Source organism: Mustela nigripes, chromosome 17 (genome assembly GCF_022355385.1).
Source record: "Mustela nigripes isolate SB6536 chromosome 17, MUSNIG.SB6536, whole genome shotgun sequence".
Lineage (NCBI taxonomy): Eukaryota > Metazoa > Chordata > Mammalia > Carnivora > Mustelidae > Mustela > Mustela nigripes.
Window position 1 is genome coordinate 15,457,985 of NC_081573.1, and position 26,617 is coordinate 15,484,601.

The 26,617-nt window shown below is 52.0% G+C and overlaps 1 protein-coding gene across 4 annotated transcripts in view; it reads right to left on the reverse strand.

Annotated features, from left to right (window-relative positions):
• SIPA1L3 (signal induced proliferation associated 1 like 3) overlaps positions 1-26,617 on the reverse strand; it is a 233,800-nt gene that overhangs the window by 78,982 nt on the left and 128,201 nt on the right. For all 4 annotated transcript variants that reach the window (XM_059382994.1, XM_059382995.1, XM_059382998.1 and 1 more), the window contains 6 exons: positions 18,954-20,782; positions 14,809-14,939; positions 7,026-7,214; positions 5,981-6,155; positions 3,146-3,249; positions 399-556 (listed from right to left, as the gene is read on the reverse strand). In XM_059382994.1, the coding sequence (XP_059238977.1) occupies positions 399-556; positions 3,146-3,249; positions 5,981-6,155; positions 7,026-7,214; positions 14,809-14,939; positions 18,954-20,472 (2,276 nt within the window). In that variant the 5' untranslated portion in view covers positions 20,473-20,782. The remainder of the gene's footprint in view (positions 1-398; positions 557-3,145; positions 3,250-5,980; positions 6,156-7,025; positions 7,215-14,808; positions 14,940-18,953; positions 20,783-26,617) is intronic.

The following is a 26,617-nucleotide window of genomic DNA, read 5'->3' on the forward strand; positions in this document are numbered from 1 at the left end:
TGCTGGATTTGCAGCTGGAAGGAGGTTAAGCTTAGAGGTGCAAGCAAATGAAGCAATGTACAGGAAAGTGGAACAGATTGAGCTATGCTCAAACCTGTCATTTGGGAGAGCTGACATAGACAAAGGTCTTTCTGTCTTAAACCAGCTTGAGGAGGGGTTCTTGTCACTTGCGACCAAAAGATTCCAGGCAAATACGAATCACTGATGAGAACTGGGATGCCATGCTCCTTTCTGCCTGAGGATGGCTCTCTAGAAGTGCAGGGACATGAGGACAGAGTTCCCTTGAGGCACACATAGTGGCACTAGCACCCGCCAGGGGACTGCCTAGAGGCTGGAGATCAGTTGCTGCAACTTCCTGTGAGTGTAGGGTTGGGGGGAGCCTTTGCAGGGGTGCGTACCTGTAGCAGACGTTATCAGTGCAGGGGTTGTGGACTCGGACGATGATGAAGACGTGCTGGAAGTGTGAGCGGATGTTCTTGGGGGTGAAGGGCAGAGCCCCGGGCTCCTGGAAGATGATCGTCACGATGTCGTTTCCTATGTGCCTCTTCCTCAGTAGCTGGTAAATGGAAATGGGGGAGAGGAGGGTGGCACAGGTTGGCTTGTGGGCCTCCCTGGCACCTCCTGCTCTCACTCCTCCCCGGTCTGGTCCCCATAGGCAGCCATTGGGAACCATGGACCCAGGTTGGATCATGTTTCTCCTGCTCATAGCCCTCAGGTGGCTCGGCCTCACTCAATGTAAAAGAGTCCCTACATGGCCCAGGGGGCCCCATGCCACCTGTCCCCCCACCTCTTTGAAATCTCCTCCCACGCTTCCCCTCGTTCACTGTTTCCACCACGCTGGCCTCCTGCAGCTCCTCAAGGCCTCTGCCTTGGCTGTTCCCTCTGCCTGGAACATTCCTCCCGTAGAGACCCCAGAGGCTCCCTCTTTCAGGTCTTTGCTGAAACACCTCCCTCCCACAGAGGCCTTCCCTTGGCTGCGGGATCCCCACGACAACCCCCATCTCTGCTCTCCTGCTGCCCCACTCAACAGTTCCTGACACTGAGCACACGATGGCTTTTCCCTCTTCCTTTCGATTCTCATCTACTCCCTCCCACTAACAGTGGTCTGTTTGGTTTGTGGCCCGCTACTGTGTGCTTAGTGCTCAGAGCTGCGCTGGCACACCCGGTGCTCAAGAAATATCTCCTGGTGGTTGGAAGGGCCTGGCAGATGCTCACTTGCTCACAGCCTGGTTCATGGCTCCCGGCGGCAGATCGGACACCGCCTGCTGGCCTGATCCCAGGCTGCTGCTGCCCCTGCTCCGGACACTTGGGTTGGGATGGTTGGGGCAGCGGTGGCTTTGGACTGACCCATGGGAACCCAATCCTCTTGCCTCTGTTTCTCATTGTCTCTGACCAACAAACTGTTAGCCTTTGCAGGCGATGATGTGGTCACGGTGTTTTACTTATTTGCTGACATCACAATGTTCCTATTTACACTAGTTAAGCCTCTGTATGACTCTCATGGTCAGGGATCCACACTGGGAACGTGAGGTCCACAGATGGGCATCCTGTGTAGCTCGACACAAAGTGGCCCAGAATGTAGAATCCAGACATTTACACTGAGCAGCATGACTCACACTACCAAACATTTCTTTATGTGTGCTTTCAACCGGTGACATTGCTAGGTCAAGTATCTGTCTGCTGGGGCCAGCCCCAGGCGAGGCGTCTTCAAGTGGCCAGCTCCTCTTATCCCAACAACCCCGTGAGGCATGAACTCATCCTACCCCTTTACTGATGGGAACACTGAGGCTCCCAGTGGTTAAATGACTTGCCCTCGGTCACACAGTCATAGGGACAAAGAGTCTAGATTTGAATCCACTTCTGTTTGACTCTGCAACCCAAGCTTTCCCCACCTACCAAATACCCAGCATGAGGGACTGCTTCCTGTGCCCCTCTTGGGTGTCGGGCCCTGCCTCGTGCAGGGACCTTTCCCAAGACATGGGTGCCGTTATTCTGCCCATTTTATAGGGAAGGAGCCCGAGGTCAGAGAGAGAGGATCACACAGCTAAGAAGAGGGGAAGAAAGAATTCAAACTCAGGGCTAACTCTGAAACCAATGCTCTGAAAGAATGCTACAGGTTAACCTTATGGGATCACTCCGCTCTGACCATCTTTGCTCTGTAAAATCTACAGTGTCATCTGTACCAATGGAAAAAACAGGCATTTCCTAAATCACAAGTCTGTGGGGCTTCTGTTTTTTAGAAACTAGTTGTTGTCGTCTCAGGACACAGTCTGCATGGCATGTCCAGGAAAGGAGCCACATGAAGCAGGTGTTTGCTGTTCTTGCCCACCTAGTATCTTCTTCTTCTAGAAGCCATGTCCATGTCCTTTGGGAAAGCCCCTCCCTGATCCCTATCAACATTTCACGTTGAGCTGACCCCATTCACCCTCCCCAGTGGTGGGCATATGCTTCAGGCTTGGCCAGTCAGCCTGTTCCATCCCTGCCCCAGGCCCAGGGACTGGCAAGTGAATGGTCAACAAGAGTCAGGCCTGAAACATCTCTGGGACACCAGGGAGGCACAGCCCTCTCCCCACCAGAGTGGGTCTGCTGGTGGGATGCGAGCAGAGGGCTTTTAGGGGGCATCTTCGCCATGACTTGGGAAGACCTGTGAATAAGGCTACAATGAAGAAAAGCAGAGGTGAGAAATGAAAAGGATTCCTATTGTTTGAGCCCCTGGATCCAGCCATACCTAAAGCCAACCCTATCCTGGCACTTGGGAGTTATGCCACCCAGTTAGACTCATTTTTTGCTTACAGCTGTTTGGTTTGCATTTCTGGTCAAAATAATGTTGACTGATACAATCTTGTTTTTCACAGCACCCCTGATGATGTAAGAGACTGCTGAGTTGGGTTTCTAGATGCAAGCAAGGTGGCCTAGGAACAGCTAGAAAAACACTGGTATCAAATGATACCTGGCCTAGCCTCCAACCCCCAGGTGACATGACCATGGTGTAGAGGGTCTCCAAGGCCATGGGCCCCCAGAGGGGCAGGAGAGCCAATGCCGACAAGGCAGCCAGCTTCCAGCCCCAGAGAGGGAGAGTGACTTGGGGTTCAGCTGTGTATCCACTGGAAATCACGTGGGGGCTCCTTCCCTGGGCCTCACTGACCTGCTGCCTGTTGTTGGGGGTGTAAGGGAGCAGGGTGGAGACGTGGAACATGATCTCGTAGTCCTGGTATGTCGTGTAGAGGGAGTGGGTGCCCGTGGAGTCAGCTGCAACAGAAACACCAGTTAGCACCACGTTTCCCAAACCTCTGGGTTTGTGCCACGTCCCACAGGCCATCTGCGTTAGTTTTCAGCTTGATGTTTGCACTTAACTCCACTCTTTAAAATTCAATAAATTTAGGTAAAAAGGAAACCTTCTGTTACACACCCGGCACACTGGTAAAAATTTCAAAGTCTGACTGTAGTAAGGGCTGGGGGAGACGGAGAGCCACTGAATCACTCTCTGTGGCTGGTCAGGCATGCAAAATGGTACAACCACTTTGGAAATCTTCTTAGTAATATCCAGTAATTAAGCCTAAAGATCAGCTTAATTGATGACCCAGCACTTTGTTGGGTTCATAACCGAGAGAAATCGCATACATGTGCCCTGGGATATGGGTAATAAGCACCTTCAAACGTTGGTTAAAAAGATGAATAGGGGCGCCTGGGTGGCTCAGTGGGTTAAGCCTCTGCCTTTGGCTCGGGTCATGATCTCAGGGTCCTGGGATCGAGCCCCACATCGGGCTTCTCTGCTCAGCTGGGAGCTGGCCTCCCCCTCTCTCTCTGCCTGCCTCTGCCCACTTGCGATCTCTCTGTTAAATAAATAAAATCTTAAAGAAAAAAAGACGAATGAACAGACTGGCATACTGACGCAGTGGGGAAACACAGAGCCTTGAAGGTAGCCGTCGTCACCACAGGGGTGAATCTCACATATGTAGTGTCGAATCAAAGATGCCAGACACAAAAGCAGCACATCCTAAAGGATTCCATTCACATTATGTTCAAAACCATGCCAAACGAATTATAGCGAGAGACACATATATAGGTAGCAAGACCATGAATGATAATCTTGAGAGTCAGGAAACTGATTGCCCCCAATGAGAGGGGACTGTGACTAGGGAGCACAGCTGATTACTGGCTCCATGTTTCTGAGGGGCAAACTGAGGTGCAGGGAGGGAGGGACTTGCAAGGTGCAGTGGAGTCGGCCGGAACTCACACTGACACTATGGTCTTTTCTTAGTAGTACTCGGCGCTGCTCTTGAGGGTTTCACATTCCTCACAGGAAACAAACCCAAATCCCTAAACTTGAGCCCTAAAGGTCCTACAGGGTGAGTTCCGCCTGCCTTCCACACTCCATCCTCCACATTAATTCGCTGGACAACTGCCTTTAAGCCTCAGAGCTTCTGCATGTGTGCTCCTTTCTCCTGGAATGCTTTTCTTGCTCCCTCTCTGCCTCCTTTATTCCGCCTCACCCCACTCAGGCCGCATGTTCTCTGGGCCTTCCTCACCTGGACCCAAGATAAGGTTCCCCGTGCATACTCCTCTCATCTTGAATGGCTCCTTCCTATCCAGTGAGGAAGGCTGGGAAGTTTCTGTCAAATGCAGGAGCAAACCCACGAACCACACTGCAGAGAACTCCAGGATGTCCCCTTCACCTAAGGAAGCCCACTCACTGGCACTTCTGGGCATTCAAGGCCACCAAGCTTTATTCAACTGAAGAGGCTGCAGAGACAGTGGCAGAACAGCCTGCAGAGTCCCTGATCGCATGGCCTTACATTCTGGGGAGAAGCTGGGACAGGCGAGGGCACTGAAGCCACCGCTGGCTGGTGCCAGAGCCTGGCCTGGAGACAAGTAACCTTAGGGTGACTGCAAGCTGGGGACATCGCTATCCAGTAAGCTGGGGCCACTGGGTAGGAGCACTGTGCTCCCTGGGGTCCTCTGAGAAAATCCCCTTCCCACAGAAACCATGTGGCGGCAGCTGGCCCCCGATCCTGATAGCAACATGATGCCTGCCATTCTGGGCAGGATGCTGAGCCTCAGGAGCAGGCATCTGTCCGAGAGCGGGGATAACAAGTCTCCTGAAGGAACGAGCAAGAGGCCCACAGTCTCAATGCTCAAGGGCTGCTTGCTTAACAGTAAGCACGGACAGTGGCCTCACAGGAGTGGGCACTGAGCAATGGCTTCTACACAACTGGTATTTTTAAGGCACACTCGACAGTGTACTGTCTGAGGGGGTTGTTCTCACACAGTGAAACTCTAAAGAAAAGCAAGGCAGTGATGGACACGGTCATATTCAGGGTAGCGATTGCCTCCAGAGAGAGGGTGGATATAACCGGAAAACCAGAAGGCTCACGGAGCATCGGTGGCCGTCTGCTTAAAGCAGGTGTGAGATCCAGCATATTCATTCTAGCGTTTCCGTACATATGTGTGCATACACGCACGTAATATGTGTACATGCGGTGAATAGGATGTACGTGTTCTGTGGCAGTTTGGGGGGGGTGGAAGAGCAAACTGAACTCATTATCACAGCTCCTTGGGGAGAGGACTGGCTGCCTGAGGCTCTTGTCATCGCTGTCACTGTCACATAGCACTGTTCATGCAACGCCACGATTCTGCGCATGCGTGCTGGGCACTGTCGGGCACTGGCAGTCACGAAGCCTCGGGACAGCTCCCAGCGCGCGTGTGTGTGAGTTTGCACAGGATGCTTCCGGAGTGTGACTGCTAACTCCCAGAGCAGGTGCGTCTGCCAACTTCACTAGACGACACCCTCCTGTTCTCCCAAGGGGTCGCACCATCCGCGTCCCCGTCAGTGGAGGCTGAGAGCTTCCACTGTCCTGCATCCCTATCCAGGGACCACCAGGCCCTGTGACTTTTGCCCCTGGGGTCGGGGTGCGCTGGTGGCCCCCTATGATTTAACTGCCGCTCCCCTCTCGCCACGTGAGGCCACTGCGCCACTTACTCTTGACATCGAGCTGGGCGGCGTACTTGGTGAAGCCCTTCAGGCAGACCTTCTCCCCGATCAGGGAAAGGAACTCCTCGAAGGCGGGGCCGGCATCCTCGTTGTTGTACATCTCCTCCTCCGAGCTCTGGCCAGCCTTGCAGTAGAGGATGCCCACTTTGTGCTTCCGGCACAGCTGTAGAGGCGAGAGCAGCTTTGTGAGGCAGGCCCGGGAGGGACATCAGGGGGACGGAGCAGAGGGGTTTCCTCAGGCACAGTGCCCAGGGGGCTGCTGGGGTTCCACAGCCGTGGAGCAGCGGCGCAGCCAGAGAGGAAGGAGAAAGCATGTGTGTGTGTGTGGGGGGGGGCACATCCCCACTGTCCCTCTCTCTCCTTCCTATTCCAGAGGCACGACAGGGTGCCCGTGTGGCTGGCTCCTGTTCTCTCGACACAGTGCCATGCCATTCTTTCAAGAGTAAGGGACAGTGGCCTTGGCTAGCTGCCCCTATAGAAGGTGGCCTGAAACTGGCTAAGATGTCTACAGAAGGAAATTCTTGAGAGTTCTGGGGCTCAGTACAGTCAACGCTGCTTTTAGGAGGTGGGCCTCTAATCACCACTTTTGTTCTATGTCTCGCTCATTCCCCTGGTCACTGGTGACTAGAATCTGGATAGATGCCTGACCTAAGTGTGGGCAAGTCAGATGCTCTCCTGGGACTGAGAGTGACCTAGCTGGGGTCTGCAGATAGCTGTCATTCTCACAGACACTCTGGGAGCTGTGGGAGGACAGAGAAGCAGAGGGAGCCTGTGTGCAGACGGGGGGAAGAGGGGGTAGGGAACACACACACACACACGCACACCCCCAAATGGCTGTCTCATCCCCAGACCATTTTTCTCCTCCATCACATCCCTGCTCTTGGCACCCTTGGAATTTGATAATAGATCCCCCCTTTTCCTTAAACTAGCTTAGGTGGGTTGCTATTCTGAAAAAGAAAAAAAACAAAGACAAGGACAGAAAGAGGTACCAGGATAGGGTTACAGTGGCCCCCCTCACTGGTCCCCAGCTCACCCCTTGCTCGTCGAGCTTCAGCAGCTGCTCAGTCACCTTTGGAGTGTTGAGAGCCAGTCGTAGGCAGTGGATGTTGAGCTCAGGGATGACATACTCCAGGGCGTCCTTTAGGGGGAGGCCCCGCCCTGTCCCGTGCTTCATGGCGGTGGGGGTGGCGTCCTCCAGGATAGAGCCCCGCAGGGTGATGAGCTGTTTGAGGGAGAGAAGGGAAGGTTAGGAGGCTCTCCGGACCCAAGAAGGGAAGAGAGTGCTGTTCTCAGAGCAACATGTGTGATGGTCCGAAGCTTGGGCCCTAGGGCCAGCCCTGGCTCAGGACTTGAACTTGCTGCCTCCTCCCTATGAGATCTTGAACAGGTGCCTTCAAATCTCTGGGCCTCAGCTTCTCTTTTTGTGAGTGACGAAATTAATACAGTGACGGCATCCCAGTCTTGAAGGGTGCCAGGAGGACTAAGCTGATGAGATTTTTGAGACAATGGATGGAGCACATCTTTGTTCAACAAGGACCAACTGAGTGCCCTTGAAGTACAGCCCTGTTTGGGATGCAGTGAACGAAACATTGACACCTTTCCCCATACCCAACTTGCATTTAAGTGGGGAGATGTCATTTAAGTGTATAATGAATAAAAAGGCTCCATAAGGTGAGCACTCAATGAACACTCCGCCTTCCTTATAATATATGTAAACGTATCACTGTCATAACACGGCTGCTCTTTGTTGGGGCTCCAGGATATGTGTATGTGTGCATGTATGTTCTCAGATTTACATAGGTGTATATTTACAACCACACACACACATAATCTTTTCAGTGTCACTCAGGTGATTCTGATGTGTAGCCAGGATCAAAAACCTTGAGTCAAGCCAATCATGGCCATCTCATTCCCCTTTCCCAGATGATGCTTTCTACATTTTTCCTACAGCTGGCCACCTGACTAGCCCCAGGTAATGAAATGTGCGGGGAGTTCAGCTTGCGAAGGACTTCTGGACACATCTGCCTCCCTTAGTTAAAGGAAAGCCTTTCCACCTGCCCATTTCTTCTTGTTAAGGACGCTGGTGTGAGGATAAGATGTTTGGAGCTGTGGCAGGTATGCTGTGATCATGAGGAAAGAGACAAGAAAACCACAGAGAAGTCAATCTCTCCAGATGCCTACCTCCAGAGTTCTCATTAGAAAATTAAAGCATCCTTCTATTTGTTTTAGCTACGGTTAGGTTTTCAGGTTTACAGACAAAGCAGTTTCTGACAGACTTGATAACAAATTCACATTTGTGAAGGTACAGTTGACTTTGGTATATTCCAGGTACAAGAGTAATTATCTTATTACGTGTATAGGTCTGTTCAGGGGAAGTTTTGTCATCTCCATTTTATAGATAAGAAAACTGAACGGGTGGGGCAGAAGGAGAGAATCTCCAGCAGACTCCCTGCTGAGCACAGAGCCCAACAAAGGACTCAAACCCACAACCAAGAGATCATGACCCAAGCTGAAATCAAGAGTCAGATGCTCAACCAAACCGACTGAGCCACCCACATGCCCCAGAGCTTCAGCTGGAATCAGGATTCCAACGGACCTCTGAATTTTCCAAAACTCCTGACTTTTTTTTTTTGAAGATTTAAAATTTTTTTTTTTTTTACTGTAAAGTATAGCTCACATACAGAGAAGTACACAACATATGTAAGCATAGCTAAAGGAATTACCACCGAGTGAACACTTACGTAATCACCATAAATCAAAAAAATAAATATTTCCAGGTCCCCCAAACCCCTTCCCCTCCTCCCCAAAGGCAACCCTACCCTGACTTCTAACTCTACAATTTATTTCTGCTGTTTTTGAGCTTCATGCAGTTTGTACTCTTTTCTATCTGGCTTACTTCTCGCAACACTACGGATATGAGATTCGACCATGCTGCCGTGAGAAGCAGACGTTCTGTCACGACGTATCCATTCTACTGCTGAGCCTAGAAACTGCTTCCAGTGTTGGACAACTGTGAACGTGCTGTGAGAAGCACACACAGAAGCACCATGTATTGCTTAAGAACACATTTTTTGGGGGGTTCATACCTAGGAGAGGAACTGCTGAGTCACTGGGCATGTTAATCTTTAATTTTCCGAAGTTTTCCAAGTGGTTGTACCAATTTACGGCCTGCTGGCCCTGAGAGTCCTGGCTGCTTCGTGTCCCCATTGCACCAACTCTGGTTTCTGTCCACAACGTGAGCTGGCCATCAGGTGACGCCAAGGGCAGGGCCAGGTCCTGCAGCTCCAGCCCCCCTAAGACAGCACAACGGGGGTTCTACCAGGAAAAACAGCCTCCCTGAGGCAATTGCTACAAGCACTTAGAACACACTTGAGGCTATGGTTTAAAGACTAAGGAGGATCAGTGGTGACTGGAAAAACATGTTGGCCCTGAGTCAACATGTGGACACAGCAGGCAGCAAAAACAATGTGTCATGACGTCACCTCTAAGCATACAGCCTACTCTTTCCAAATAGGAGCTGGGCAACAGGCATACATGGAAGGAATGGAATGATCTCATGTTTGGGAGTTCCCAGTTCTGGCCCCAGTAATTAATAAACAAGGCTTTCTTATCATGATCTTGAACTAGGATCATGAAAAGCAATGATGACAATGAGGGCAAAGCACTACTGGTCTGGGCGGCCCTGGGATTTGGGTTTCAATGAATGTACTAACAGGATCAGTGTTTTTTGTATCCGGCTGACGCTGGCCCGCAGCGCCCTCTGCTGGGCCCAAGGGGAAGCCTGGTCCTGCACCTCATTCTTTCTCCCACACTAGACACAGGTGGCTTCCGGTCATATTCTGGCTCTGAAGACTTGACCATAAGCCAAGACTTGAAAAAAACTCCCAGCCTTTCCTTCTCTGCTGGCAATAATAAGTAGGGCACCGGCAGGATGCAATGAGTGGCCAGCCATCTCTAACCTCCACCTGGTCCGGTCCACCATCATCACCTACCTGGCCTATGATAATAGCCCTCCTCCTGGTCTCCCTCCTGGGCCCTCACACCCCACCGCCCATTCTTCTGCAGCAGCTTGAGTGAGACCACACTCCTTCTCTGCACAGAATGGGCTAGTGGCTTCTCCTCTCTCTCCAAATAAAATCTATACACCCTGCCCAGCCTGCGAGGCCCTGCGTGATCTCACTCTCAATGACACGGAGGATCACTGGTCAAGAGAGCTGTAAGGTCTTGAGATCATGTAAGCTGGGAGGTTTGCACAGGTTGTTCAATGTTGACTCCTGACTCAGACACAGCCCCTTCTCTGCTGGGCAGTGGGTATACCCATCAGGAATGTTTCCTGGGAGGTCACTGAGGAGTCTGTCTGACCGGTTTCAAACTCTGACTCTACCCTTTCCCCGGCTGTGACCCTGGGCCAGTTGCTTAACTTCTCTGTGCCTTTTTCCTCATCTATAAAATGGGCACAACAGCACCTACCTCCAAGGGTTATAAAGATTCAGGAGGACAGTCCATGCGCAGTGCCAGCATTGCGTCTGGCATACAGTGAGTGCTCAATACGTGTTAGCCATTATTATGTATACACACATGTCAAATGTGTTTGTACAAAGCCATATGCAGAGTTAAGAATTTAAATTTAACCTTTAACAGGAAGATACAGTTGGCTTTTCTCCCCACTTAACAATATGCTTCGGAGATTATTTCTATATACACACACAATCAGAGCTACACACTGAACACAAATGAGGTCACTGTTGCTCCTTGCTTTTTTCACTTAATAGAAGAAACTCTCCCTTTTCTACTTTTTCTACTCCCTTTTTTCTACATTTTACACTTACAGTAACAAGTCACTGTTACTTTTTAAATCAGAAAGAAAAGACAAATCCAAATCTCTAACCCTAACAAAACTGAAGCCTGTCAAAAACTCATGTTTGCTGGGTTAAGGGAGAACCTGGGTCAGAAGGCTAGACCGTCCCTGGCTGACCGGGGTTCCCTCTGTCCTGGGAGAGAGAGGCCAGCAAGGGGCTCAGGAAAGGGCAGCCTCCGGGGCTTGTCCTGTCTGGGTTGGGAGGGGGCCTGATGTTCAGGTGCGTGGCGCCAAAGCCCAGCTCCCAGTCTGTTCCTGCCCTGGTGGGAAGCTCAGGGCTGCCAATGCTCACATCCCATCTGCCGGGAGATGCGGGCCCACTTAGACTGTCTCTTGGCGGCCGGGGGTGGCCATCTGGGGTGGGCCGGCCTGCTGGCTTAGAAAAGAGCCTGAGCCCTTCACTCTGGACCCCACACCTTGGTTTATAGGAGCCTGAGATCTGTGCATGTGGACACAAGGACAGAACTCTGCCTGTGAGCTCAACCCTTACTCTCCAGCATGGCCCTTGGACCTCCTAGGGGAAGGCGACAACCAGGGCACTCATTGTCCTGCAGCCACGTGTGCTGGTGGGAGAGAACCTTCCACTGCTCCGAGAGACGGGGAGCCAAAAGCATAAAGCCTATTTACAGATGAAGAAATGGCGAAGCCCAGAGGCAAAGCCATCTGTCCAAGGTCACATGGTCAGTGAGTGGCAGAGCTGGACCGAATCCAGGGCTGTCTGTTCCCAGAGCACAGAACTCGACCCAACAGGCAGAATGCTGAGTGGTAAAGAGCATGGGTCAGGCCCGGGGGCAGCCTGAGTCCACATCCAGGCTCTGCCACTGGTGACCCTAACAAATGATTACCTCCCTGGGTCTCAACCTCCCATCCTCATCTGCAAAATGGGAACAACGGGATCCACATCATGAGACTTTTGAGAGGATCTGAAGGCTCCATGCATACGCAACACTCAGGACAGTGGACGGCGAGAAGACGTGCTGAGAGCGTTTGCTATTACTGCGGACTGCGTGACTGTCCGCCCTGCCTCTGCCACAGGGAGGGCTCAAGGAAGAGGCAAGAAAAACCTCACTGGCTGCTGCCTTCCCTTCAACTCCAGATGAGGAGGTCCTCAGGTCCCAGTGCTCAGTAGGGTAGCTGGGCAAGGAGTCAGGCTCAAGGCTGAATCTGTGCGTGGCCTGCATAGATACGGGGGCAGAAAAAAGGCTTGTGGCTGTGAACCTCATGGTGGGCTGAAATTCACAGGGCTGCCAGGAATGTGACAAGGGGACAGGTGACAGAGACCCCCTGCCAACTAATGTCACTGGGCTCTTCTTGAGCGCCAGGCCTGGCGCTGCCTGTATGTGTAACCTCACAGGGCCCACACCACTGTGAGACTGGACCACTCAAGGGGGAAACTGAGACTCTGAGAGGTGAAGCCAGGTGCCCACATTCACAGCTGGTAAGTGGCCAAATTAGGAATCCATACCAGGTTTCCAGTGTGCCAAACATGGTCCTGCCTCAGGACCTTTGCACTGGCTGTTCCCTCTGCCTGGAATGCTCTTGTTCCAGATTTCCACATGGCTCCTTCTCTCATCTCATACTCGGGTCATTACTCAACTGTTACCTTCCCAGTGAGACCTCCCTTGACCATTCTGCCTAAAAATTGAACTACCCCTCATACTTCCTATCTCTTCCTTGCTTGACTTTCTACCTTGTCCTCACTTACCACACTGTATGATTTTCTAATGTGTATGCTGCCTGCCTCACCCACAGGAATGCGGTCCCACAAACATCTCTGCTGCCTCACTCACTACTGCGCCCGCAGAGCCCCCCGTGCACAGCTGGCAGACAGTGGTGCCGAGGGGATATATCCCCCTGCCCACTCTGCAGAGGACTGGAGGCGAGTTTTGTGGGTGTTGGGGCTCGGAAGTGGACAGAAACAGGCACAAGACAGGCACAGCACTAAGCTGGTTTCACACTTACTGAATAGGACCCACAGCAAAAATACTATACCCCAATCCAGTATGCCCTCACCCAAGTCTCAGGACCCTCGGTACGCGTGACACAGGCTGACTTTTAAAAAAAATTCATTCTCCGTGTTCCACTTTTATGAATTAAAACTACCAGCACCAAAGTGCTGAACAAAGGTGAGTTCCCAAATCAGCGATGGGTCTGTAGGGCAGTCGGAGCCGAAGTCAGCAGCGTCCCAAAGGCAGCTGTGTCGGGGCCGGAGAACAGGTGGACTCCTGAGGGTGCTTCAAGCAAGTCCCCTAACCTCTCCAGAGCCCGTTCCATCATCCGGAAATGAGACTAACAGTGCCTTCATCATGGGACTGTGTAACATTCAAGCGTGTGAATACACATAAAGGGTAAAGCTACTATGTGACACCGTGTTACAGAGATCTGCAACATAACAGCCATTGTGATAAACGTTACTTATTAGCCTTTGACTGTGGTCATCCCATCCAGCAGTTCCCTGGATGTCATGACACAACTAAGGCAGTGTGAGCTGTCACCTCACATTCTGCGCTCGTGCTCATGTGGCCATAAAGGTGAGGAGATGGGGGAGGGGACTGGGAGGCAGGAGGGGCTGGTGACCACCGTGGTCAAGGTCACAGGGTTTGAGGTCTGCCCCCCTCAACTGCCACAAAGCCTCTGTGTCATCTCATTTCTCCTCAGTAAGAGGGTCGTCATGAGGCCAGGGCCCTCAGTGCAGCATCTGTTGGTCTGGATGACGTCCAGGCTCAGCTGGCTTCACACTCAAAGCCCCTGGCAGCGGCAGCCTGTGGGGCTCCCATGTCTGGGCAAAGGCCAGGAACAAGGGGGATGGGGCAAGGGAGGGCCAAGGGAGACCCATTTGGGGGGGCCTGCCCAGCTGACTACCACCCCCTTTCTGGAAAGGTCATTCTTACTTGGGTCTTTTGGAAGTCTCTATTGTTTTTGCTAGCCTAGCTCCCCTCTTTTGGCAGGAGAACTCCCCGTCTGCCTCCTCCAGGTGGCTCTAATGGAACTGTCAAGCTCAGTGTCCTGCCCTGCCCCCAGACCCAGTGAAGCACATGTGATCCAAGCAGAGCCAACGAGAGTCCTCCTCACAGATTTGGCAGCAAGTGTCCCTTCCCTGTGGAGGAGAACATATATAGATGCCGGAGAGCTGAGCTGCCAGTCTCATTTTCCCACGACATGGAGATGACTTGCTGGTGGCAGAAGAGAAGAGAATGACATTCCCAGTGCAGAAAAGCAGTAGGGCTTAGAGGAGCAGAGTGGTCAGGGGGCCGAATTCTGGTGACATCATTTGAGTGCCTGGATCCAGCTATGCCTGAAGCAAGTCATACCCTGGATTTGCAGTTATATGAACCAATGAATTCTATTTCTGGCTTAGACCAGTTAGAACTAGATTTCTGTCCATTACAATTCAGAGTCCTGATTGAGCAGGGTGCCCCCAGCAGGCCTTGTTCCCTAGCCACAGCTGATATTTAATCTAGGCGAAGGCCTATAACCAAACCAGGACAATGGGTTTCTCTACTCACATGTGAAAGCACTGGGATTGTTTTGAGCTGAACGGTGTCGACAGCAGTGCCTGCTCTGGCTGAGAGTCCCCAGTTCCTGCCCTGCCCGAGGCCTGCTGCCTTAATTCTTTCCATTCTGCAGGACATCTCATGATCCTGAAAGACTCCCTTACAGCTCTCTCTTTATTTCTTATGCTAACCAGAGTGAATCTCTTGCGGTGGGTAGCAATCTTGGGCTCTCCAAGATTCTAATCCCGGTCTGGCCCCTTACTTACTGATCCCATACAAGTTACTGAATTTCTCTGAGCCCTAGTTTTCCCTTCTGTAAAAGGGAGGGACTACTAGGACTGCAGTCAGGAAGTTACTGGGAGGCTGACGTGAGATGTAGCTGGGGAAGCACTTGGTACAGACTAAGGGCTCACAGAGGTGAGCAGCTACAATTTATGGAAGCCAACAATGGTGATGGGACCTACCTCTCGGGTCCGGAAGATGATCCTGTACTGGTACTGAGGTCCGTGATCCTTGTGGTCCTCCAACTTCTCTCGTTTGATGCTCACAGCCACTGGTCCCAGCTTCTCGTCCACGCCAAAGTAATTGGCATGTTCTGAGAGGGAAGAGCGGGGGTGGGGGTTCAGAGTAAACTCTCTAGGAAGGAGGGGTGATGTCCCAGGCCCGGGGGAAGGTTCTTGTGTGACCTATGGGATCCCATTCACACAAACTTGCCTTGTCACGACCACACTTAACAGCGACCATGAGACTGGACTGGGCCCCCTGTGCCAAGTTCACAGAGCCTCAGTTTTCTGAGCCTCGGCTCCTTCATCTGAGAAATGGGGGGCCCTGAGGCCACCCATAACTCACTGAGTGGATGTGAGGGTGAAATGAAGCTACAATTATTAAATGCTTAGCACAGTGTCTGGCATGTAAAAACCCAGCCTCACTATGATTATCCCAGATTTGCAAATGTTCATCGTTAGCTTAGCGGCCGATTAGCCCCGTGAACTGGTTTAGATTCTATCCTAGAAAGCCGCTCACTGGGCTCAAATCTGGGTTCTGCCCCTAGGTTGGATGGATGGCCCAGGCCAAGGTGCTCCACGGCATTCTCCTGAGAACAGGATTGGAAAGGGTGGGCCCGCATCCCGGCAGGGTCATCAGAATTAAATAGGTTAACAAGCACTCAGCACTCAGCACAGGGCCGGGGACACAGCGCGACAGAAATGCTGTTGGTCAGAGAAAAGGGACCAGAATCAAGATCCTAAGCACCACCTTTATCCAGCAGCATTTCCGTGACACCTCGGACACTTAAACTACTCTTTCCTTAAGGGGATAACACCTCTGAACCACAAAGCAAGTCTCCTCTTCCCTAAATAACAGCTGTCTCCCCTGTTTCTCTAAACATGCTGCTGTTTTAAAATCCTTCCAGGCAAACAGTTTCTCCCAATGTATAATCCAAGTACTCCGTGCTTGCAGTAGATAGCCCACCCGCAGCCTTAACTCAAGTCCACGCAGTCAACGTCTAACTGCTGCCAGGAATTCCTTCTACCCCAGGGCTCTGAATATTTAACGGATGGTTCTGTTCTCACAAGGTACTCTTAGTGAATCAAACACTTATCTAAGGCCCAAATAATGTGTGGTGATTAAAGGCACCGGTCAGACCAACACCTGCACCTGGTTAAGCCATCTCTGCAGCTGGTCGGAGAACAGAATTACCTGCTCCACAGAGAAGAGCTCATTCCGGAAACAGCTGGGCAGGTGGTTTTATTTTCCACCAATGCATGCCCAGCACCTTGCAGCCCTGGCATACCGTAGGCACTCAATGACAGTAACAGATGAGTCATTTATTTATAAGCTTCCAGGACTCCAGAGAAGTCCATTTTTGAAAGAAAATGCCTTTTTTCTTTTTTGGAAGCTCTGTAATGAGTACTTACTATCCGCCTGATGAAGAACTGTCTTAATGTACAATCTTATATAATCCTTACCACAGTCCTCCGTGAAGGTATTTCCACATGGGAGCTGAACAGAATATGTGAGTTGAAAAGAACATGCTCTCTGTTGGTTAGGTACAAAATTAGTAATTATATACATGACATAGTATGTATCATTAATAACTCAATCAAAAGATGATTCTACATTTATATATATGATAATAACTTATATATATATATATATGATACGTATAAATATAGAATCAGGTTTTGATTGGGTTATTTGATTGGGTTATTCAAATCCTCTTCAGCCTTATTTTTTTGACTACGAGATCTGTCAATTTCGGAGAGACCCTGTCAGCATCTGCCACTGATGGTCGATTTGTTCACTTCTCCCTGCAGCCTGTCGGTTTTTAATTTATTTATCCCCCAACCCAGGTTGCCAGGTGCACAAAGGTTTACAACTATTCGAGTCTCTCTTCTCTGGGTGAGCAACTGTCTGGAACTTTTCTCCCCTCAATCGTTTCATTTTTAATTTCTGTGTCTTTCTGTTTTGGGGCATGTGACGCTGCTACAATCACCCCCATTCCTCACATGAGGATACAGAGTCCAACGAGTGAAACGTGTCACACAGCTGTAAGCTATGACACAGACACCCCAAACCCAGGGCTGTCTGGCTCGAAACACTGGAGCTCCAGCAACTGCACACATTGAATCCCACGAAATGACTTAGCTGACATTTTGTTAGGTGTGACTAGGACACTGGTTTAAAAAAATGTTTTGAGGGCACCTGGGTGGCTCAGTGGGTTAAAGCCTCTGCCTTTGGCTCGGGTCATGATCTCAGGGTCCTGGGATCGAGTCCCACATTGGGCTCTCTGCTTGCCTGCTTCCTCCTCTCTGCCTGCCTCTCTGCCTACTTGTGATTTGTCTCCGTCAAATAAATAAATAAAATCTTTAAAAAAAAAATGTTTTGACTTGTTGCTGTGGAGTAGTAGGTGCCTACCCACTCTATTTTTCCCTTCCTCCTTTTCAAGAAAAACCCTCTCCTCTTAGGGGAAGAAAAGAGAGGAGATATGTCTAGCTAAAAACCTACATTTCCCAGCCTGCCTTGTAGACAGAAGTGGTCAATAAGTAGCTGTGGTTGGATGGGGCTTATGAGAAAGCTTTTTAAAAGGGGGCTGACTTGACAGATCTTTTTGCCCTTACCCTTCCCTTTTTCTCTGCCTAGAAACATGGATGTGACAGCTGGAGCTGCAGCAGCCATCTCGGGCCATGAGACTACTCCTGGGGCTAAAGGCCATGCTCTAAGGCTGGCATTCCACTAATGGTGAGGGGAAACCACACCAGCCCCCTGGGCTGCTGACCTCCAGACTTCTTTGTATCAGAGAAATAAACTTCTATGTCCTTAAAGCCTGTCACTGGCAGTTATAAGCAATTCCAAATCAATGTAGTGGTCAGCATTTAAAAATTAGGAGAATTCACATTAAAAATAAGAAACAACTTCATTTTAGGATAATCTGGAAAAATTGGAAAGGCTGACAACACTGGGTTTGCCTGTTTCCTACATGCCTACAGTGAAGAGGAGCCAAGCTGGAGTTGCCCTTTGCTCAGTCCCTGCCTGGCCCCGAATGTAGATGCCCGGGTTTGTGGTCTCTGCACTATGTGCTGCTGCCTCCTGCAACTGCCTCACCGGCACCGATGGACATAGTCATTCAGGCTGCCAGTCTCTCTCTGGTGGTAACACCTTGGCCACATCAACAGCTCCACCTTCAAAGGGGATCCAGAACCTGCTGGCTTTTTCCCCAACACATGGGCTCCCAACCTAGACTTGTCCATCATCATCTCCTGCCTGAACTAGTGAGACAGTCCCCTGCCACTTCCCCGGCCCCAAATTTCCCTGCTTCCCAATCTCCCCACGTCTGTGCCCCAGAGGGAGGCTTTGAACACCAGAGTCAGCTCAGGGCCCTCGACTGCGGAGAACCCTCTTGTGACTCCACCTCATTCAGGGTGCAGGCGAGAGTTCTCACCATGGCCCACAAGGTTCCAAACGATCTGCCCCTGTCACCTCTCTACTTTGGATCCTTCCACCCTCTCTCAGTCGCTCTGTCCCAATATAGGCAGAGAAAAAGGAAAGGGTAAGGGTAAAAAGATCTGTCAAGTCATCCCCCATTCCTCCTCTCCCCCCTCTTTCCTCCTCCTTCAGTGTTTCAGAACTATTTTATTTGCCCTTTCTGCACCAGAACACTGTCCCCGGTCTCCACATAGCTCCCTCCTTCAGCCTGGTACTCAAATGGCACCTTCCCAGGAGACCCTCCCAAGCCATTCCCTATTGGAAATGCAGCCTCTGACCTGGACACTATTCCCCTCTCCCCTGCTTTACTTTTCCCCATAGCGTGAGCCACACTAGGACACCTTATATATTTTACGCAGTAATCAAGTTCTTCTTAACTTCCCCTCACTTAAGCACTAGGAAGACAATCCTAGTTTCAATCTTCTTCAAAAAAGTGCCTGGCACACAGCTGAACCTGGCACAGTCGCTAAATAAACGGGCATGTATTGTCTCCTGATGCTTGAGGCTCTGGCGACTTTAGCCTCCTCACTGCCCTCTGTCCCAGGTAGAGAACCCACTCCCACTGCTGGAGCCTCGGGGGTCCCCGGGGACAAGCTGCGGCCCGCCAGCCCGCGTGCCCCGTCACCTCGGCCCACGAAGTGGTCCTGGTAGTAGCGGGCGCCCAGATCCACGTGCTCGATGCTGTACTGGCGCGGGCGGCTCTGCGTCCTTTGCTGCTCCTTGGGCACCTCCAGCACCGAGATGCTGGCGTTGGTGCGGTGGGCGCTGAGTGTGGGCTCGGCTGGGCGACCCTCACCGCCACCGCCGCCGCCGCCCGGGGAGCCCACGGCTGCGCGTGAGAAGCTCACGTTGCGCTCGCACTCGCCGCCGATCTCGTTGCGGAAGTGAGGACAGCTGAGCAGCAGGTCGTTGCTGTTGTCGTCGCCCAGGTCCTGCTCCAGGTTCTCCTTGCAGTTGAGGTCCTCCGTGCTGGGGAAGGCGGCGTCCAGGCCGCCCAAGCCGTGCGCCCGCGACGCCGGGAGGGCCGCCGTGGCGGAGGCTGCTGATGCGCCCGTGGTGGTGTTGCGCCGCTGCGCGGTGGCCACCCTGTTGGCAGCCGCCTCGTTGAGGTCGAACAGCATGCTCTGCACGTCAAAGTGCGCGAAGCTTTTCTGGCAGACCCACGGGCGGCCGGTGTCCGGCGCGCTGCGGCCCTCCTCCGCCTCCCCCGGCGCCCGGGCCGCCTCGCCGTCCGCCTTAACGCTGCGCAGCTTCCGGAAGATGGACGAGTCCGCGGCGTCCCCGCCGCCCAGGCCGCGGACCGCCTTCTTCCGGGCCTTGTCCTTCTCCTTGGCTGGCTGGAGTCCCAGGAGGCTGTCCTTGGTGGGCTGGCCGTTGCGGGGGTCCCCCTTCGCTCCGCCGCTGCCCCCGGGGCCGTGGGGGCCGGTGTCGGCCTGGAGCAGCTCTCGGAGGCTCTGGGGCCCCGCGGCGTCAGGCTGTTCGCTGCGGAACTCATTGAGGATGTCAAAGAAGCTCTGCTCCGGCACGCCCTGCACGTCGATGGAGGACGTGCTTCCGTACTCCCGGAAGAGGGGCAGGGCCCCCGTGTGCCGGGGTCCCCGGGGCTCCCCTGTGTCCTCCACGTCACACTCACTGAGAGTGATCTCGCTGCTGCTGCGGTGCCGCAGGGGCAGAAAAGCCCGGCCAGGGGACCGGGGCCATCCGTCCTGGAATTCCACATCTTTGGACCTTCTCCTGGAGAGTCGGTGGAAGGCTTTGGGTCCTGAGGAAGCCGGGGTGCTGACGGGGAGCTGTCCGTTCTGCATGCCCCTCATGGAATGGGCCACCTTTGTGGCCTTCGTGCCATCTGAGTCCTGTGAGGGGCTTGGGTTGTTTTGTTCTCTCAGGGCCTCCCGCTTGGGTGGCCAGTCGGCCACTCTGGCGCGCACGCCCATCTTGGGTACTGCAGGAGTGGTGGGACTGGGGCGGGTGGTGGCGCTGACTGGGCTCTCACCAATGGGCTGGGGCATGCCGCCGTTCTGGACCCAGAATCCCATGGGAGCATAGTCCCCGGTGTGAGGCCCAGGGAGGACGTCGGCCCCCCTGGCCCCACAACTGGCTGCCAGATCCACACCATCATTGGGAATAGGCCGATAAGTGGTCATAGTCCACAGGAGCTGGAGTGCTGCTGGCCCCCTGTGAGCTGTGGAGTGACTTTATGGGGTCCCCTGGCCCTCAGCCATTGTTCAGGGCCGCCAGGCCCAGGATGAAGGATGCTGGCCCCTGAAGCCTGACAGGAAGGTTGTGAGCCTGTGGAGTCCAGTTCTCCACCATCGCGGTGGACAACTTGAGCCAGGACAACCTCAGGAGGCAGGTGCTGTCCTGGGGCCTCCAGTCTGAGCAGCTCAGCAGGACGGAGCAGGCAGGAGATGCGGGTGAGGGCAGGCAGGCTGCAGGGCTGTCCTCCCCGCCATGCTGCAAAAGGAGAGAAAGCAAAGGTGAGCTGTGACATTACTATTCCCAGAGGAAAGACTGTATGTGTGAGACATCTTTATACTCATTTAAAAAACCCATTTATTATGCAAATTTTCAAATCTACTCAAAGCAGAGAAGAGCACCACCAGTTTCAACAATCATTAATGATTCCCCATTCCTGTTTCATCTACCCACTCACTCCTACACTTTTATTTAACAGAATAGTTTAGGATATATCCCAGCCATCAGCTCATTTCACCTGAAAAAACTTAAGTTTATATATCTAGCAGTTAGGCTTTTCCTTATTAACCATGGTACCTTTATCACACCCATCTAGATTAACAAGAATTCTTTAATATCATGTAATACCCCATATATCTGCATTACGTTTCTCCCATTGTCTCAAAGGTGTTTTTTAGAGCAGATCTGTTCAAATCAGGATCCAAACAAGATCCCTATTCTACCTCAGTGAGTATATTTCTTTCTTTTTTTAAGATTTTATTCATTCATTTGACAGAGTTCACAAGTAGGCAGAGAGGCAGGCAGAGAGAGAGAGAGAGGGGGAAGCAGGCTCCCCGCTGAGCAGAGAGCCCAAGCGGGGCTCAATCCCAGGACCCCGAGATCATGACCTGAGCTGAAGGCAGAGGCCCAACCCACTGAGCCACCCAGGAGCCCCTCAGTGAGTATGTTTCTTAAGTCTCTTCTATAAAGTCTCCCCTATGCCCATCACCATTATTGTGAGGCTATTCACTTGTGTAAGGAATTACATCACTTGGCCCGTGGAGTTTCCCATTTTCAGGAGCTGGCTGCCTTTTCCCTTGTGGTGTCATTAAACACATTCCTCTGCCCCCTGTGAATCCTGTAGGTAAAGGCTGGACTGCTGTCAATCTGTCCTGCAGTCTGCCTGACCAGCCACCCCACCAATAAAGGAAGTAAAAAATGACAGATGCGTCACCATGAATACTGGTAGATTGGGGGAGGGGATAACCCTAGGTGATTAATAGATACCGTAAGCCACTTGTCACTTCTTGGCTGAGATCTCCCCAGTGGCTCCACTTGTCACTTCTTGGCTGAGATCTCCCCAGTGGCTCCTTACTGCGTTAGAATAAAATCCAAAGTCTTCTGCTGGTCCACAAGCCCCACAGGCTCTGGCCCCTGCCAGTCTCCCTGAGGCCTCTCCCCACCCCTAAGATCCCATCCCACTGGCCCTCTTTTCTGTTCTGCTGACATACCAAACCCCACCCAGGATATCTGGATATGCTTCCTTCTGTTCTTCACCAGGTTGGCTCCCTTGAATGATGTCAACTCTTCAATGAAGAGAAGCCCACCAACGACTGCCGACTGCCGGTGTTTTCTGAGTAAGGGGAAGGCTCTGTGTGTGTGTGTGTGTGTGTTTCCTAACTCATGCCCATAGGTACAGAACAAGCTGGGAGAGCACCAGGGGGGCAGCATGAAGCAGATTCATGGAGCAAATCAGCGAGGCCAGTCTGTAACAACTGAAAAAGTCAGACTCAGAAGGCAGGGGAGGAGAGGAGTGGGGAGCAAGAGTGCACTCCTCCTCCCAGCTCCCAAAGGAGCATCCCTGAAGATATTGCAGGGAGGTACACAGGGGACGAGAGAGGGGAGGAGACAGAAGAGGAGGAGGAGGGAAGCCCCAAGGGCTGGGTTAGTTAAGGAAGACAAAAGCACCCAAGTGAGGCTGGGTGAGTGGGACAGCAGAGGCATTTCTTTTTTTCTTTTAAGATTTTATTTATTTATTGAGAGAAAGCGCACAAGCAGGAGGGGAGGAACAGAGGGAGAAGCCGCTCCCCACTGAGCAGGGAGCAGATGCTTAATGACTGAGCTCCCCATGTGCTCCCCCCGCCCAACCCCGTCTGCATTTCTATAGACACAAGTAGGCCTCAGCTCTGGTGACCACCCTTTGCGGGAAATGTGGATGCCAGATCACCGGATTTTTAAGTAGAAATCAGAAATCTTGAACTGTATGCAACTTCTCCCAGTTTGAAATAAAAAAAATAACTGCAGCGATGACAAACCAACTACCAGGCAGAGAAGACATCTACAAGGATTTTCAAGAAACTGCTAACAGTCGATGCCTCTGGGAAAGGGAACTAGGTACCCCCCCCCAAGCCCAGCCCCCTCTCCTGCTCCACGTACTTCTAGCTGATAAATAAATACTTAAAAACGTTACCAACAAAAACCAAGTAAGGGTCAATAAAATAAGTACCTGTGCCAGATTTGGGCAGAGGATGCTGGTCTGTGATCTCAGGTGACCAGTAAGCTCAGCAGCTTTGCCAGAGAGGAGGGCCTGAGGCTTGTCCTATACTGTGCTGGGCCCTGGATCCCTGGCCAAACTGGGGTGTGCAGCTGGGCCAGGGGCACCCCGGGATTAGCCCTTTGAGGCCACACTGGGGCTGGCTGGGAAAACCAGTGGCCCAGATGCGACCCTGAATTACTTATGCAAGCACCTCCTGACAGATGGGCTTTGCTGATGGCATTTTGTTTCCAGCTCAGTCAGAAACCCCCCATCTGTTTTGCTCTCTTCTGTGAGAACACACAGATGTTCCTGAGGCCCTGGTGTCTTTCCACAGATCCCTTCCCCGACCAGGTGTAGCCAAGTCTCCCTGTGACGCTCAGAGGCTTAGTGATACCCACAGCCTCCGTGGGATTTGGGGACTGCTGCACACTGGTCCCTTTCCAGCAGCTTGCTGTCCAATGCTGTCCCCCTTCCAAGAGCACCCCATCCTCCAGATGGGGAAGCCCCCCTTCTGAGGGCCAGACTGCCCTCAGATCCTAGTATGCCATGGGCTGGATACTAAAACTGTGGTTCTGTTTCAATCTGGAAAATGGGGAGAAGTACTGCCCATCTCTTGGCCATTCCTATCCCCACGGTTCCTTCCTTCATGGATCTTCTCTCTCCCCCCTCAATTACAGAAGCACAGCCAGGGGTGGACTTGGCGGCTGCATGTTCTCCGAATGGAAGTCAGCACACAGTGTCTTCTCTCCAGTGTTCCCTGGCTCCTGCTTGTTCTCCACACCTGCTCCTCTGGCCTCCTGGTGCTCTGTCTGCCCCTGATAAATTCTGCTTCTGCTCAAGACTGTCCAGTGTGGCTTCTGCAGCTGGCACCGGAGGACCCTGACTTAAGCACAGTGTGGCGTGCAAGGGAGGCAGCTGGGGATGGTGGACGGGGAAACACGGGGGATGGTAGCACAGTGAGAAGCGAGTGGCAGTGGGAGAGGCCGCTGGGACGCATGTGGCTGCAAGTGATGGAATCCCAGCCGCCAATGGCTCAGCCAATGAACACATCTCATTATCCTGTGTCGGAAGGAGGCCAGATACGGTGACTCCACTCTTGGTACACGGGGATGATGTCAGACACTTTCTCCCCCCATGCCCCCACGCTCCCCTGCTTCCCTCTGTGTGCTACTGGCCTGCATCTTGGGCTTGAGGCCTCTGAGTAGCAAGCTGGTGGCCACACCCATGCTTCTCACTGAACCATGGGCAGTGGGGAAAGAAACGGATAAGGTAAGACTGTTTTACTTCTTACCTATCTGACCCTAGTCAGGAAAAAGAATGTTTGCCAGAACATTCCTCCTACACCTCAACAGACTTTTTCTGTTTTTTTTTCCTTTCTTTCTCTGGCCTAATCGGCCATAATGTGGTCACATATGGCCATTCCAGGCTCAAGGAAAGCTGGGAAACCCTCAAATCTGGGATTGTCCTGACTGCCCTTAGACCAGGGAGGACTTACCTCTGGGGCTGGCCACATTGGCTCCCTAAAAATGTCAGGGTCTGTTAGAGGACTAGGCACCCACCAGCGTATATGTGTAAATACTCCCAGACTGTCATTTGTAAAGACACTGGGGAAGTCTGAACTGAGAGCGTGCTCCCTTATCAGGCCCCCAAGCCTGGAGGCTGGAAGAGCAGACATGCAGGCAGATGCCACAGCCGCAGTGTTCTGGCTCTGAGGGGCCTTGCTCCTCAGAGCAAGTGACCCAGCCAATTTCACAGGTAAGGGGAGCACCTGGGTGGCTCAGTGGGTTGAAGCCTCTGCCTTCGGCTCAGGTCATGATCCCATGGTCCTGGGGTTGAGCCCCGCATCAGGCTCTCTGCTCAGCAGGGAGCCTGCTTCCTCCTCTCTCTAGGCCTACCTCTCTTCCTACTTGTGATCTCTCTGTCAATTAAATAAATAAAATCTTAAAAAAAAAAAAATTTCACAGGTAAGTGACATGGCTAAGGGCAGAGTAGAAGAGAAAAACACAAGTCTTCCAGTGGTAGACACTTGTGGTTTGCTTCCCTGGCCTCTAGGACTCTTTTGTACAAAACCAGCCCAGATTTCCCTTTGGGAACCTGCCTTCTCTGATTCCCACCCAGTGGGCTAGCGGAGGAGCTCCTTCTTGAGCTCAGGAACTAACCACGTAACGCAATCAGAACCAGTGAGACCCAGTGACATCATTGCCAAGAGTCCTAAGGCTGAAGGCTATGCTTTTCTCTCTTACCTGGAGTCTGAGAGGATGTGAGGGATGGAATCACTGCAGCCATCTTGTAACCACGAGGGAAGAACCATTTGTGAAAGGGGCTGAAAGAGGGGAGATCTGGGGGCTTCAGTCATCACTTTAGTCTGAGTCAAGGTGGACCTGAAGCCACCACTATTCTACTTCCCACCACTGGATGTTTTAGTTATATAACAAAACAGTATCCATAACGGCAACTACCACAAATGTGATCTTTCTATAGTCCAGGTCCTTCTCCAAACACTTCACATGTATTATCTCTCTTAATTCCACAGCAACTCTGTGAAGTAGAATTATCTCCATTTTAACATAAGGAAGCTGAAGTAGGCAGGTGAAGTAATGTGCCTGAGGCCAGATGTCCACGAGGTGGCAGAGCTGGGAATGACCCAGAACCTTCATTCCTGAAATCAGGCAGTCCTTAGTTCAAGCACCAGCCTTCCCTGTTGCCCAGTGGGCAAAGCCCTGGACCTCTCATTCTCCCTTTCCTCACTGGTGATACACCATAAAATATCTCCAGATCCAACTGGTCCTCTGAGTTCCAGGCTCTAGTAGCCACCTGCTTACCTGACACCACCATGAATGTATGTCAGCCTATACTGCAACACTAACCATTCCCACCCTGGACTCCTGATCTTTCCCCACCCACAAAACTTGTTCCTCCTCAGAAATCATCAAGGTGGGCTAAGGTATGCCACAGGAACAGAGGACCCCAAGTACGAGGGGCTTACACAACAAAGGTTTGTTTCTTGGTCATTCTGCATGTCCAACGCGGGTGGGCCAAGGGCCTTCGCATGCCTGCTTTACTCCTAGTGGATAGAGCCGGCCTTTCATGAGACCCAGCCAATTTCACAGGTAAGGCACGTGGCTAAAGTACCTAACAGCCTCCTTGTTCCTTCTGCGTCTGCTTCCCTAGCTACCCTCTTTCACACAGTAGGATTCATATTCACATTGGAATCTTAGTATAAAGATTCAAATCTTAGGATAAAATTCAAAATCCTCACCTCAGCCCTCAAGACTCCTTTCCTCTTCTCCTCTTGCTCCGGGAGCCCAAGCCACAAAGTCCTTCTTTCAGTCCCACTGCTTATTCTCCCTGTTGCCTCAGGGCCTTTGCACAGGCCACTCCCACTGCCCTTGCCCTTACCTAGATAGTTCTTTCTCTACATGACTTTCCCTTTTCATGAACCTTGTCCCATCCCTAACCTGAGTTCCCAGAGCACACTCTGAGCATTTCTCTTTGGGATTACCTGCATCAGTGTATGTATAATTTACCACATAATGAGCCGTTTACCATAAGGTTTGTGAGGCACTGGAGTCTCTTTA